At 39.4% G+C, this 13,247-nt stretch overlaps 1 protein-coding gene across 1 annotated transcript; it reads right to left on the bottom strand.

The window, feature by feature from the left end:
* Nucleotides 1-442: 442 nt before the first annotated feature.
* On the bottom strand, nucleotides 443-7,422 carry abraa (actin binding Rho activating protein a). Its single transcript, XM_035661319.1, has 2 exons — nucleotides 6,411-7,422; nucleotides 443-2,751 (listed from the first exon to the last, which is right to left on the bottom strand). Exons 1-2 carry the CDS (start codon nucleotides 7,035-7,037, stop codon nucleotides 2,314-2,316), a joined length of 1,065 nt encoding a protein of 354 aa, XP_035517212.1. The 5' UTR covers nucleotides 7,038-7,422; the 3' UTR covers nucleotides 443-2,313.
* Between the last annotated feature and the right edge of the window lie 5,825 nt (nucleotides 7,423-13,247).

Raw genomic sequence — 13,247 nt, forward strand, 5'->3', positions numbered from 1 at the left:
AAGTCCACAAAGAGGAACTCCAGCAGTCCTCTCTGGTGTGTGTGTCGCAGCCATCTAGGTCCAGCACAATACTGCATTTAGGGTGGAAACTACACTTACCTCCACAGTATATCACCCAGCACAAAAAGCAATGTTGTTAGCATATCTTTTTTATTTTTAAGTTCTTTTTTTTACCAAAAAAACCCTGTACTAATCAAAGGCTTTAGTATATCCGTCATGCCATTGTAATGTTTTCATGTACTACTGACAGTAGGATAAGCCACTATAAACCTATATAAAGGCTCATCATGCAACAAAGAAAGGTAAAATGCAGTAACCACTATGATTCATGATAATGAAACTGTCCAGTGAGTGAGGTATGTGTCAGTCCTTAAAAGTAAATATTTGTTTTATTTTGTAGCAGTATTCCACACTACCCCCTTTAAAAAAGGAAAACAGTATGTACAGTATATACATTTCAGTTTTATTGATTTGCATGTAGCCTATGTTACACATCAACAACTTCACAGTCTCAGTACTAAATTCTAATGACACATGTATATTTACAGTTATCTCAACGTATGCATGAAACACCACGCTGCACAGTTTTTTAAAACACATTTTGTGACAAAATTGCACTTCTGTAAGAAGACCCAAAGGCTTTCACTTTGAAAGAAGAAAATATTGGAAAAAAAATAAAACCGTCTTAATTTAACACAATTTAAAACAATAAATGTCCAAAACTTTAAAATGAGGTCAAATATATTTCACTGATGAATCATTTATGCCCAAACTATCACACTTTACACAACCACTCAAGAGACAAGAGTTTTTCAAACATAAATTAACAGTTCAAATTTCAATTACTAAGCTCAAATGTATTATTAGTCTGTTCCTTTCCAGACAATCAGTGGAGGAGAAGGTACTCAGATCCTTAAATTAAAAGCAGCAATACCACAATTCCAAAATAAAAGACCTGCATTCAAAGTGTACTTGCATTATGAAAAGTAAACTGATAATTTAGCTTTGTTGTGGGACAATTTGATCCTTCTTAACATCCTTATGTAAATCCCAGCACATCTGTGCACAGTAGTAGCACCTGAGTAGATCTAATCAGCCACATAACTGAAAACACCTTGAGCACCCCAGCCTTTAATTTATAATCATAATCTGTTAATTTTTTAAACCTGTCTCGTAAATGTTGTATAATAGTATAATATTTCCCTTTGAACTGTTATGGAGTAGTAGTCGAAAGTAACATTGGAAATATTCAGTATTTCAACTAAAAATGATATATAAGTATCATACTTGAGTAAACTTTGTTGTTACCTTATTTGTATCACACAACTCTACAAAGCATTTTCTCTACAAATCAGGAGCCAAAAGGCACTAGTTCACAGATCATTTGTGTGGTCCAGATACAGTCAATGGTTTTGGAACCAAATGTCATCCCTGTGCTGTGTATCAGTCCATAGAGCAGCCTCAAGTTACTCAATCTGCTGTGAAGTGAAACTGTGTGATCACCTGAGTATACATCCAATTTCTCTCTCTTTTTTTTTTTTCAAATTTGGTAAACGTACATTGAAATCCAATACAAAATGCACATACAATACAAAAATGTAAAAAAGAAAAAATGAAATGGTAACTGAGCTTTCATTTATTATTTCTTTCATTTATCATACCAACTCTCACAACAAAACACAAAGGTAGAGAAAAAAAAAGTTGGTCACATCGCTGTGTAGGCTAATTCTTGTCTTTTTGTCCTGTTAATCTGAAACTCCAAAAAGTCACAATATTCTGTGACAAGGCTAACCTTGTCCCCTTGCCCCTGAATGCTACCCTAGTTAACTTATTTTCAACATGACTGGCTCAAGAGGACAAAACAGAGACTTTGTCAAGTCTTTCTGTGATTTATGAGATGAAAAATGAAACTGAAGTTTCTTCAGTCACAATCCGAGTAAAGCTTTCCAGCATGAGTGACACTGTGGTGCATTCTCAAGGCTTCCAGTGTAGCATAGTTAGCAAGGCGAGCATGGTTAGCATGATAAAGATAGCTTCCCTTCACCGGATGACCTGTCAGGTATATGAGAAGAACTAATGAGTCTGCTGTGAGAGAGAGAGAGTGCGTGAACACTCACATGCCTTTTAATAATTTATGTACATAAAATTTAAATGTGACTATAATTTCCCTCCCATGTGTATATCCCTGAACCTGCATTCATCTGTGTATTATCCCAATTCTTCCTCCATTTTCCTTGTGCAGCATTGTGATTAGCATGGATAGCATTATTTCTCAAGACGAGCTGATGTGAGGTGTGTTTGCCTCATCTGTCCTCAGTCCCTCACTGTAATGATGATATGATCGTCCTGTCCTTTCCACAGCATCTCCCCTTCGAAGTCCAGCATCTTGTGTTTGCGGCAGCGCAGCAGGATGCCCACCACCTTATCTGAGATCTTCACGTAGCGGTCAAAGAGTCGGCCGAAGGTAACGATGGTCCTCCCCTCTTTATCCTTATAGCCCATGTCTCTGATGATCCACACCATCTCCTCCATCTCCCTGTGGATGTGTTTGTGGGCCCTGTCGCCCCTCTCCGCCGTCTTGGAGCCATCTTTGGGTCGACCGTAGCCGGAGTCGCCCTTCTGCAGGCGCTGGGACATGGCATAGTCATAGTCAAACTCCTCACTGAAGGGGTTGAGCTTCTGGCCCTCCATGTGCTGCACAGACCACTGCTGCCAGCGGTTTTTGATGTCACCCGTAGTGGCAATTTTAATCTGGGGATAAATGATGGGGAGAAGGTTAACATGAGAGTTTAAAGATCATTTTCACATAAACAAATAAGCAAAGTAAAATTTCTTTATTAAAGGTGTACCTCAATGCTTCAATTTTTTATATCAAAATCAGCATACTAGCCACGGTGAGTACCACTCATATCTAGCCTGTGAAAATGGTTGTATACTCTCCTCTGTGGCCCTGGATGCGATTTGTCAAGTCTGAAAAAATATCTATCTTGACTTGGGCTTGGATACTACAAACGTTTCGACGAAAAACTGCAGTACTGAGAATGTGGAGTTTTAAAAGAATGCCTTTACGAGGCTGGGGGATTCTGATGAAGGACACTAATGAGTTGCATCACGGGTAATGTAGGATCCAGCGTTTTTGGAGCTTGACCAACATAGGGACTAAAAGTCAGGATATCTTGGCTTCTGCTGCACAAATGGGAACATTGTTTTTTCCTTTTTATTGCATTTATCGCTAGTTTTTTTTTAATACAACACACGCTGACTGTTTGCTTTTATTATTATATTATATATATTAACTATGATTAGTGACCCCAATCTTTAAATAAACTCCCCTGTTGGATGTAATTGATCCCCATCTTGGCCTTTGATTTGTACCCAGTCATATGAACTAATGGAAATACTTTACAACCTTGAGGATCCAGCAATAGATTTTTAAAAACCTAAGCAGGTGGTGTGGGGGATTTTCTTCAGAAGACTGAAACGCTCATAGGCCCCTTTTCATTTATTGTTGCAACATTTTTATGATATCAAATCTCACTTCTCTTCTTTCTCCCTCCCCCTCATTCATCAAAATCTTCTTGCCTATTTAATCGTGTCTCCTATCCCAACCTCCGTCTGCCCCCTTTCCCCTCTCGTGCTCCTTTCATCTCCTTTGGCATTTTCCTCAGCTTGCCAGGCCTTCAGATCAGTGTCACCATACCTCTTTGGAATTTGTTCTATGAAAACTGAGTACTTGTCAGGGAGAGGCCTTCTACAAAACTTTGCGACCCTTAAAGTGATAATCCCCTTTTTCCATTTTGCCTCTGCCATCTTTCTCAGCATTCGTTGCTGGTAAAACTTGGAGGTATGTCTACTTTACTTGGGTATTTCCATTTTATATTAATTTAATACACAAGTTTTACTTTTATTAAACTTTGAATGCAGTACTTTGAATGCAGTATTTAACATTAAAGCTGGCATCAATATTCTTCTATGAACACATGGTCAAGACGTGTTATGTGAGTTGTGTCTTTTTAGTGTCTTTTAGCTCAGTTTATGTACCTTTATTGCTGTTTTGGTTCATCAGCCTTTCCAAATGTTTTCAGATGCAGCAGCATCGTTTATAAGGGAAAAAAAGCTCTAACAAACCCACTGAATACTACCTGCCCAGCACCAAACAGTGCTAAGACAGTGTGTAAGTAGCTGGTGAAGAAAGTCGAAATCTTGAAGCTCTTTTTCAGATATTTTTGTTCCATGTTAATCTAAGGAGCTAATGGAGACTCAACCAGAGCTGTTGTTTGTTTGCCTGTGACCAACATGTCTTAAATCTGTTCCACCATTAATCCAGCCACTCAGTTTTCAAGTAAACACATCATCTCATGCGTCAGTGGTAATAAAACATTATTTTGTCATACGGGTGCTACAAGTAGGGGTGTTGAGGGGGGCTTCCGCACCCCCTAAAATCTGGCATAATGAAAACAACATAGTTCATAAAAACATTGAAACTTATATTGACTTTTTCTACTGGGATTCACATGTGTACAATGGTATTTACGTCAGGAAAGAGGTTTGACGGAGTGAGGTTTGAAAGAGTATGACATCATTATATAGACAGACTTTCTCTCAGCACCCCCACCTTTGACTGACTTCCAGCGTCCCTGATTTGTCAGCACATTCATGTCCCCATTAAATGCTACCGTCAGGCCAACACTACCGTGATTTCTTCTTCTTTTGATTATTATTATTGACTTGTTATTATATAATGTGGATAATACATTTATCAAATCTGTTTAATTTAGATGGCAATTATAGCACATGAACAGTGCCAACTCGTCCAAACTGAGATTAATATAATGAATGAAATAAATAATAATACTTTATAATCTTTCTCATATCTCTTGAATGTTGTATTTTTCTCTAAATGATTCTTGTCCCAGTGTGTGTCTCTTATATTACCTCTCTCGTCCAGGTCCCTCACTGCCCTGTCTCCTTTCCCCCCCGTGTTCCCCTCCCTGACTGTTCCACCTGAAGGTCAGGTTGGAAAACACATTGGGCAGTGTGACTATTTTTATTTACATATATTCCATTGCCGCACAGTCCAGCTTGTGTTTTTATGAGTTGGACTCGCTCCCCGGCAACCCCCTCAACTTGTCAAGGGTGCCACTAGCCGTTCCTATGCCTTTTATAGGAGGGATTTTAGCATCAGAGTTATGTTGTTATGCTGTTTGGTTTTGGATTTCTTCAGGTGACATCAAAGGGACTTCTGCTTCAACTTGTTTATTCACACTGTGTGACTTGTGTGTGAATATTTATGCTCTAATTTAGGATATTTGTCCTCCACTGTGTGTCAGATTTAGGCACACCAGAAATTTTTATTGTGGTTGTACAGAAAGCAGACAGGAGCAACTCGTGTCTGGTCAACATACTGGCTCATACTTGGAAAAAAACATAAAAGGCAATTATGCAATGTTTTGTAACTCTGCTCGTTAGGTCCTCTATAAGCCTGTCACCAACAACTCTAAACTGTACCAAAGGACCAATTCTCTCAAGACCTCTATCACATTATAAGATGTTTGGATGTTAGCCAGAGATAAAGTGTTTGGCCTTTTCTGCCAACGCTGTGTTTCCCTTGACTTTGTGAACTTAGGACAAAGGACGAAGGACAAATTACAAAAAGTGCACTCCAGCAGCTTTCCAGCCTTGCTAATTTAAATATTTTGATACTTGGAAAGGATATCAGATAAATTTACAATAGGTATGAGCTGCAAATAACTGGAACTTGCTGATAAATATAAAAAAAAGAGACATGTAAAATCCTGGACAAGCTAGCTTCCCATAACTGTCTCATATTCATTAACATTATCTTGGCATCTGAGTCAATTTACTTTTCATTTGATTTTATTTTAAGTTGATTTAAAGCTGCTGCAGAACAAACTGAAAGCACAAGATTGACATATGATCACAAAGTTGTGAATGTGTTAGCCAACAATTGCCTATTTTACGAATAATTTGGAGTCGTGTTAACATCTAACAGATGTTAGTCCAATATTCACTTTCCTTTTAGCTAAATTCTCCACTATGTTCACCAGCTAGTTGCTAATTTGCTACCAGGCAGGTATATTTAGTTTAAAACAGCTTTGTCCTATTGATGGGAACTGTGTTGATAAGATCAGAGACTGAACCCAACAGTGAATTTGATATAAAAAGATAAAATAGGCTAAAAAGCTCTTTGAAATAGAGAAGTTGGGTGGCAACTCTGTAGTCATCAAGTGACACCTTCCACATTAGTCTCAGTGATTTGATCCATAGCATAAAAATATTGATTGGTGTTGCCTGAAATTCAAGTTAGATTTGAATTTATGTTGAATCATTTTAACTTTTTTTGAAAACTTTATTTCATTGTGTTGAAATTTCCAATTAAACCACTCTACCTTGGGCCTGTTGGTCTGTTTCTTGGTCAGGATGTCACCCAGTTCAGTCTTTGGTTCACCATTGTCGCTGAGCCCGGCCTCCTCTCCCAGCCCGCTATCCTCTGTGTCCACGCTGCTGCTCCTTGAACCCAGCTTCTTGTCCTGAAGCATCAGCTTCCTGTCTTGGATGACCCCTCCTCCTGCGCTCTGAAGCGCTCTCATCTGTCGCCGCCGTGTCGGTGACTCGTTTCCCAGAAATTGCTTCCTCTCCTCCGGACCGGACTCCATCTTTCCTCGAATGGCGTTGACCAGGTCGATGCTGCTGCATTCGGTGCGTTTTGGCTGGATAGACTTGGTCACAGCACAGGCCCGGATCTTACTGCTGCTGTTGTCATCAGGATCAGCTGTGATTACACGCGGGGTTACGGTAAGTTTGACCACATGATTGTCTTTTTTGTCTTCGTCTTCAATAGATGAAGGCATCCAGCCGCTCGGAATACAATCCTGCTTGTCGCTGTGTTCATTGGCCCAGCCCTGCCAGCTCTTGGCCAAGTTGGCCACCATGGCAGCACATTTTATCTTCCGTACTGCTCGTTTGAAAGCCTGGGGCTCCTGTGGTGAAACTGTGGTGGTCCCACCGCTACTCATGCTGACGGGTTATCAGAAGGGATGTTTGCCTGATGATGTTTTTCTTGTTCTAATGCTCTAGAAATCTACTCTGCTTGCAGAATGTGTTGTGGCAATTCCAAGAGTTAGCGTCAAGTCTTTGGGGTGCGCTTTTCCAACTGTTTTGAAACTGTTTCCAAAAATCAGAAGTTATCTCAATGCATAAAATCAAATTCTTTTCTTTGAATCTCTCAGAAACGTTCTGGTTGTGTTCTGGTCAGTTTGCATCAGCCTTCATAGTCGGGATGTATCTTCACGGAAACATCCGGAGCCTTCCAGATCGTCAGTCGGTCAGTGGGTGAGCTGCTGGTGTGAAGAGTGCGAGGACTTTGGCTTTAATCCCCCGATGAATCCCCCCTGGCTCCGCACCGGCCTTTAAATAGGGAAGGGTCGTAAAGGAAGTGATGTCGCACAGTGTCCATGTGAGACAGGAAAGTCCAGTGTCAACATTCTTGTTACTGACACAGGTTCATGCACGCACACGCACACGCACACACACACACACACACATACAGCGACCGAGGAGTGGAATTTCTCCCAGTGGGATCCAGGCAACAGGTGCCCAGTGTTTTTAGCTTGGAGGTTCCTGTCCCACACACAAATACGCTTGAACACAAACAGGCCTTCGCTCTGACTTAGCCTGCTATACATGGGGGACCAGCATGTTTGTATGTGCTCATTGTGTATATATAGGGATGATTTCATTCAAATACAGAACTTTCCTTTATGGCACAACAAGTAATGCTTTGATCACTTAGATGTGTGAGTGTGAATTCTTAAATTGTGGTTCACGCAGCAAGCATCTGGTGAGTGTGTTTGCATGTCTGTGCATGCATAGCTGTAACTATTTCAGTCTCTGTGTATATTTGTAAATGTGTAAGTGGGAACTTCTGGATTATGATTTACTGTTTGTGTATTCATATGATCAGATATTATTATCTGATGTTTTTGGCAGTAATTGTTTAATTAATTATTTGTGTTACTTTATTGTTGGTTGTTTGACTGTATATTGTTAAACTGGGTTATGGTATCTGTGTTGTTGCAGTTAGTTAATTAATTTTTAATTCCCTGTCAAGGATTTGGCCCTCCCCACATAGGATTATACATACTGCTATTTATCAAACATTGAAAAAGTATTACTCTTGGCTTGATCTTGCGGGACCCTAAGAAAATCTCTTTACTGCAGGTGGTAGAGGGCTGTCAAACTGTGGGTCCCGGGTTTTTCTTTCTCAGTTTTTACTGATAGAGTACAATAACGATGTCCTGTGGGACAGGAGAAGACTCTTAATCTCTATTGTGCAGGACTGAATGGTCAGAATACTTTCTGGAGCGGGTAAGTGACACAATGGGAGCGGGCGGTAATGATCAGAAATCCATATTGGATGTATTGTGTCTGCTAAATGAATATTTTTTTTTCTTCCTGTTTTACATGAAGCAGTTGGGAAGAATCAGTATTTTTTTTTAAGTATATCAAATTCTTATCAAAGTTTATATAATCTATAAACACACACAAAAATTGACAAATGCAGATGCTTTCATAAAGGACACGAGGGGTCATTGAATGATGAGATTGAAAATTATACGAATCAATTAAACACCTTTGGGAGACTGGAGAAGATTGCAGAGAGTTTTTACTTTAGATTGTGACCCATCTGTATATAAATATCGAGTATCAAATGTGTGGCCCTTTTCAGACCGGACATTAATATGCATCTTGGGTAATCTGATCACAAGTGGACTCTGAGTGGCTCTAAGTATGTCAGTTCACACCTGGCAGCGTCTCCCCATATGTCTGACCAAGTGACCACTTGATCAGCTCTCACTTCCCTGCTCCATAGGCAAATAATCACATTTATCATTTCCTTTTGCAAAGATCCAATGTGTCGTGTTGTAGGCTTTCACCGGACAAAGGCAACGGTGTACTTCCTGTGCCTAGTCTGCCAGAAATTAAAAGAAGAAGATGAAGTTTGCAAAGACCTTGTCGGGTGATAAAATCAAAACAACACAGACTTGGTTTATTCCTCTAATCTACAAGAATCCATTTTGCATTTTGTTGTTGTTTTGCACGTTAATATACCACTGTATGTAGGTACCTCTGCCCCTCTATGTGGTCATATGCAGCCAAGACCACCTCTGAATGTGATCTAAGCGATCAGATCTCAATGTGTCCTTGATGTGCCTTGGGTGCAGTCGCACCTGTACTTGAGATTTGATCAAGATGCATATTAATGCCAGGGGTGAACAGGGCCTTATAAACTGACTATATGTTTAAGTTTATAATGAACAAAGAAACAACTTTGCCACAAACTAATGAACATGTTTATTTTTCAGCACATATTCCCCAGTGATTTACTCGCATATAGCTTGTTACATAATATGTAAACTGTGATGTACATTTCATCTCTGCAAAGCTCAGTCACTACAATCAGCACAGGGGAAAGTGTATTAAAACCAGCAAAGTGACTATAGATTGAGTGACAGAATGAGAGATTTATTATGCGATTAAATGATTCATTAGCAGTATTCAGTTATTAGTGTTCATTAAACACAATTAAATGAGACATTTCACCAAGTTCCAACTGTGGTTCTAATGCTTATATATTCACGCTTTAATTCTTTTTCATCCTTATGCACATACCCTCAATGAAATGTGTCACAGCAGAAACATGTTGATATCTTTTTGAAAAGCCAAAATAGTACAAAGACTCTTTTGAGTTGTATTTGGAGTTGATCATGACATTTCACTTTAACCTTGTTGCATCACTGTCATACACAAAATACAATGAGAAGATAACCCACTCAGGTGTTATTGATTCAGTTGACAAACCAAAGCATAATTATTCATTAACCAATGTTGAGTATGATGCTGTAAGTGAGAATTAATAATATGTTTCAGCCTTGATAAAACTTTTCTGTGTGCAACCAGACAAAGCTGAATGTGTCTTCTCAGTGTCTGTGGACTAAAATAACCAACCAGGGGCCAAGCCGTCACCAGTTCAGGTTTCTGGCATATGTGTGTGTGTGTGTGCATGTGAGTGAGAGTGTGTGTGCGCGCTTCAGGTTCCCGGCCTCATGCCAGCAGCTGCCTCACGTGCACGCTCCCACCGCCCACTGTGCACGGCAGTTTTGCACAGAAATAGACGTTCTTGGCACTCAGCTTTGAGAAAGGTGTGAGCGTTGTGTGTAATGATACGAGTATTTATACGTGACTTAATCAGAGGAAAGGTACTTTCTATACTGTATGTGAACCGTGAGTCACCGGCTGAATAACGATGTGATATACTTTGTCGCACCCTGCAGGAAAACTCCTTGAGTTTGTTTACTCGCAGCGTGGAGCACGTTCAGCTGCAGAGCAGTAAGCTGGCAGGGAGTCTGTGTATTGCTTAAGGGCACTTTGGTAGGTTTTAGGCTCACTGAGATAAGGATGTTTTAAATGTTTTTATTTCACATTTTAGTAACAAATTAAAACAGACAAACTTAGCATATGATTAAATATATTAAATAAATGGATAATCTAAGATAAAGTAATATAACCATCAATAATATAAACAAACAGATACACACCTTAACTCTATTTGCACAGACTCTCTGAGAAAAAGAAGGAAATACTATAAAATACTATCCTGTGAGGTGTTTGATAAATTCTGTGAAATATTTTAACATTACTGCCACGTTTCTTAATCTGAAGTGAGCACCATATGCTGTGTGTCAGAACAGCCTTGCCTGCTGTTTTCTATGAAAATATGTTGACCAAGTGTGCCAGTGTGCCACAACAGAATACACAGCTGATTTCTTTATAGCGTAAACACAAAAAATCAATCATATTCTTTTGGTTAGCTTTTTTCATATATGCTTCATCAGAGGGAGCATCTCTGAACGCCTTTTTTTTCTCCTGCTTTTCTGCGTCATTATATGTTCAGATTTAACGATATGCAGACCTTTATGAGCGATAGACACCAGTTTAAAAATAATCTTAAATATTTGTATAGTTAAGCTGGAGAGAGAAGCACCTCAGCTAAGAAATAAAGTGAAATAGATAAATAAAAAAATACACTCCATCTAAGTGTTACCTGCCTTGGTGATGCTTTATTCATTATTCTGTGTCTTTTGCTATTTAGGATATTGGATTTATGCAGCTCAATAGTGCTTGTTGCACTCGCCACTGTTAATATCCCATTTATTGTTATTTTTGTTTGATTGTCTGAGTTACATCTGCTTTTCTTTATTTTAATATGGATAAACTCTTGTATTCACAAACTGCCCATCTATAGTCAGTATAGGTGTGGATATGAGGTGTGGGTCCTTTTTTATCTGTATGCTCCATGTTCCAGTGGTAACTTCACCACAATATGGACAAAATACTCAAATCATTGTTGTAGTTCCACAAACATATTTTACATAACTTATATAGCTGTATTTGATAACAAACTGACTGACGTTTTTGGTCACAAAAAAAAATCGTTCTCTCTAATCTCACATAGCCAGGCCTCCATCTGGTCAGACTGATGATGATAAGCTGCTGGTTTACAGGAAGGAGTAACAAGCCGGGACATTTATGGCAACGCAAACTTAATCAATCATCATTCTTTGGAGTCTGAATGAATTGAAGTTTTCAGAGACTGATTGATCTGATGTAACTGGGTTCGCTCCGCATTCATGACAAAATGTTGAGAGAGTCCGAAAGAGAGAGGACTTATGAGCTGGACTCAAACGCGCTGCTGAAAAGTACAAGCATGTGAAATCCCTCTGCAATCTCTCTCTGTGCAGACATTGGAATTTCATTGTTAAATCATTTTGTCAAATTCCTAAATGTCACTATGTAACCGAACCAGTAGGCTCGGTCGAGATGAACTGCGCCTTGCCTGGAAAGTGGATGAGACCAGGCGGCAGCAGCAGGCTGCGGGGACAAAAAGCTGTCAGGTTGGACAGTTTGCAGCAGCCTTCAAATAATATACAGAAAGTCACAGAAACATCTACATCCTGTTAGATCCATCCTTAGACTACCTGTAGTCTGCAGACCACTTTTGGACATATAAATAAACTTTGTCATTGTTATTATTGTCAACCACACAATATGTTTGTTCACAGATTAAACCTCCATTGCATGGCATGACAGTAATAGCCTGCAATGTAGTGTTAAATATTACAGTTATACAGGGAATTTGGATTTTGTACCAAAAAGTTTGTGGTCAAAACTAAGAGCCAATCAGATCTTTAATCAGTCCTGGGTCTTAAAGTCGATACAGAGCAGCTGCAACGCCTGGCTCTAGGTGTGGTTGCATGAGGTTATTGTTTCCTATGTGTGCATGACATCAGAGCAAGTCGGACACAAATCTAACTGGCGGACATTGTGCGGCAATCAGTGGTGATCGATTCAGCGATTCATCTCGAATAAGACTAATAAGAACCTTGGCGGCAGTGCTGTCCAAAGACTTCACTGTCACTGCTAATTTCAGTTGCTTGCTTCAGTGCAAATTACACTGTGGCTACTCTACGCATACATACACCCCCACTCCCACCCACTATATGCTAAGTGTAAATGCATTCAAGACTCCAAGGAATCCAAAGCTCAAACCAGCTCCAGAGGTGGCTTGGTCATGTTTCTTGCCAAAAATGAATCTTGGGAGTTGGGGTTAATTATTCCTCTACTTCTTTTATGCACACAGGCCTATACCTTCGAACCAGATATTTTCTAACATCATTAATCATTTGTACTAATGATTGAACTGGGAGAGTTTCATGCTAATCAAAGCCGTAAGAGTGTGCTTACAGTGAGTCACTTAACTTGTCTATGGCAGAAATTAATGAGATAGCTCCTCCTGCGTCACAACTCTACCATCTCTCTACTATCTCTTACCTGCACATACGCTCTTCTGGAATTTATGTATATTTCTCACAAACAGATTTCACATGGGATGTGTCATACTAGGGTATGTTATTTTAGATTAAAACCACATGCCAGGCAGCTGCTGATTCTGTACTGGCATATTTTTTTTGTTTTAATTGATGCAGTGCCTGATTTCTGGATTTTTTCCAGTTTAAAGTCAACTACAACCATCTCCCTAGCTAATAGTGTGGTAATTTAAATAAACCTTTTAGGCTTAAATAATACAATTAACAAAACAAAGATACTGTAAAAACTCCCTTCCCTATCTAAATTCATTTTCTGGCACTGTGAAAATTATGTTGATT

The sequence above is a fragment of the Morone saxatilis genome, unplaced genomic scaffold (genome assembly GCF_004916995.1).
Source record: "Morone saxatilis isolate NCDOM2014 unplaced genomic scaffold, NCSU_SB_2.0 Contig18, whole genome shotgun sequence".
NCBI classification, from domain to species: domain Eukaryota; kingdom Metazoa; phylum Chordata; class Actinopteri; family Moronidae; genus Morone; species Morone saxatilis.

What these genes read in the sequence shown, in the direction of transcription:
- abraa (XM_035661319.1), bottom strand. Translation starts at nt 7,037, where the DNA reads ATGAGTAGCGGTGGGACCACCACAGTTTCACCACAGGAGCCCCAGGCT. An exon ending in AACAGACCAACAGGCCCAAG is followed by an intron (nt 2,752 to 6,410) that starts GTAGAGTGGTTT and finishes ATTTATCCCCAG; the next exon opens with ATTAAAATTGCCACTACGGG.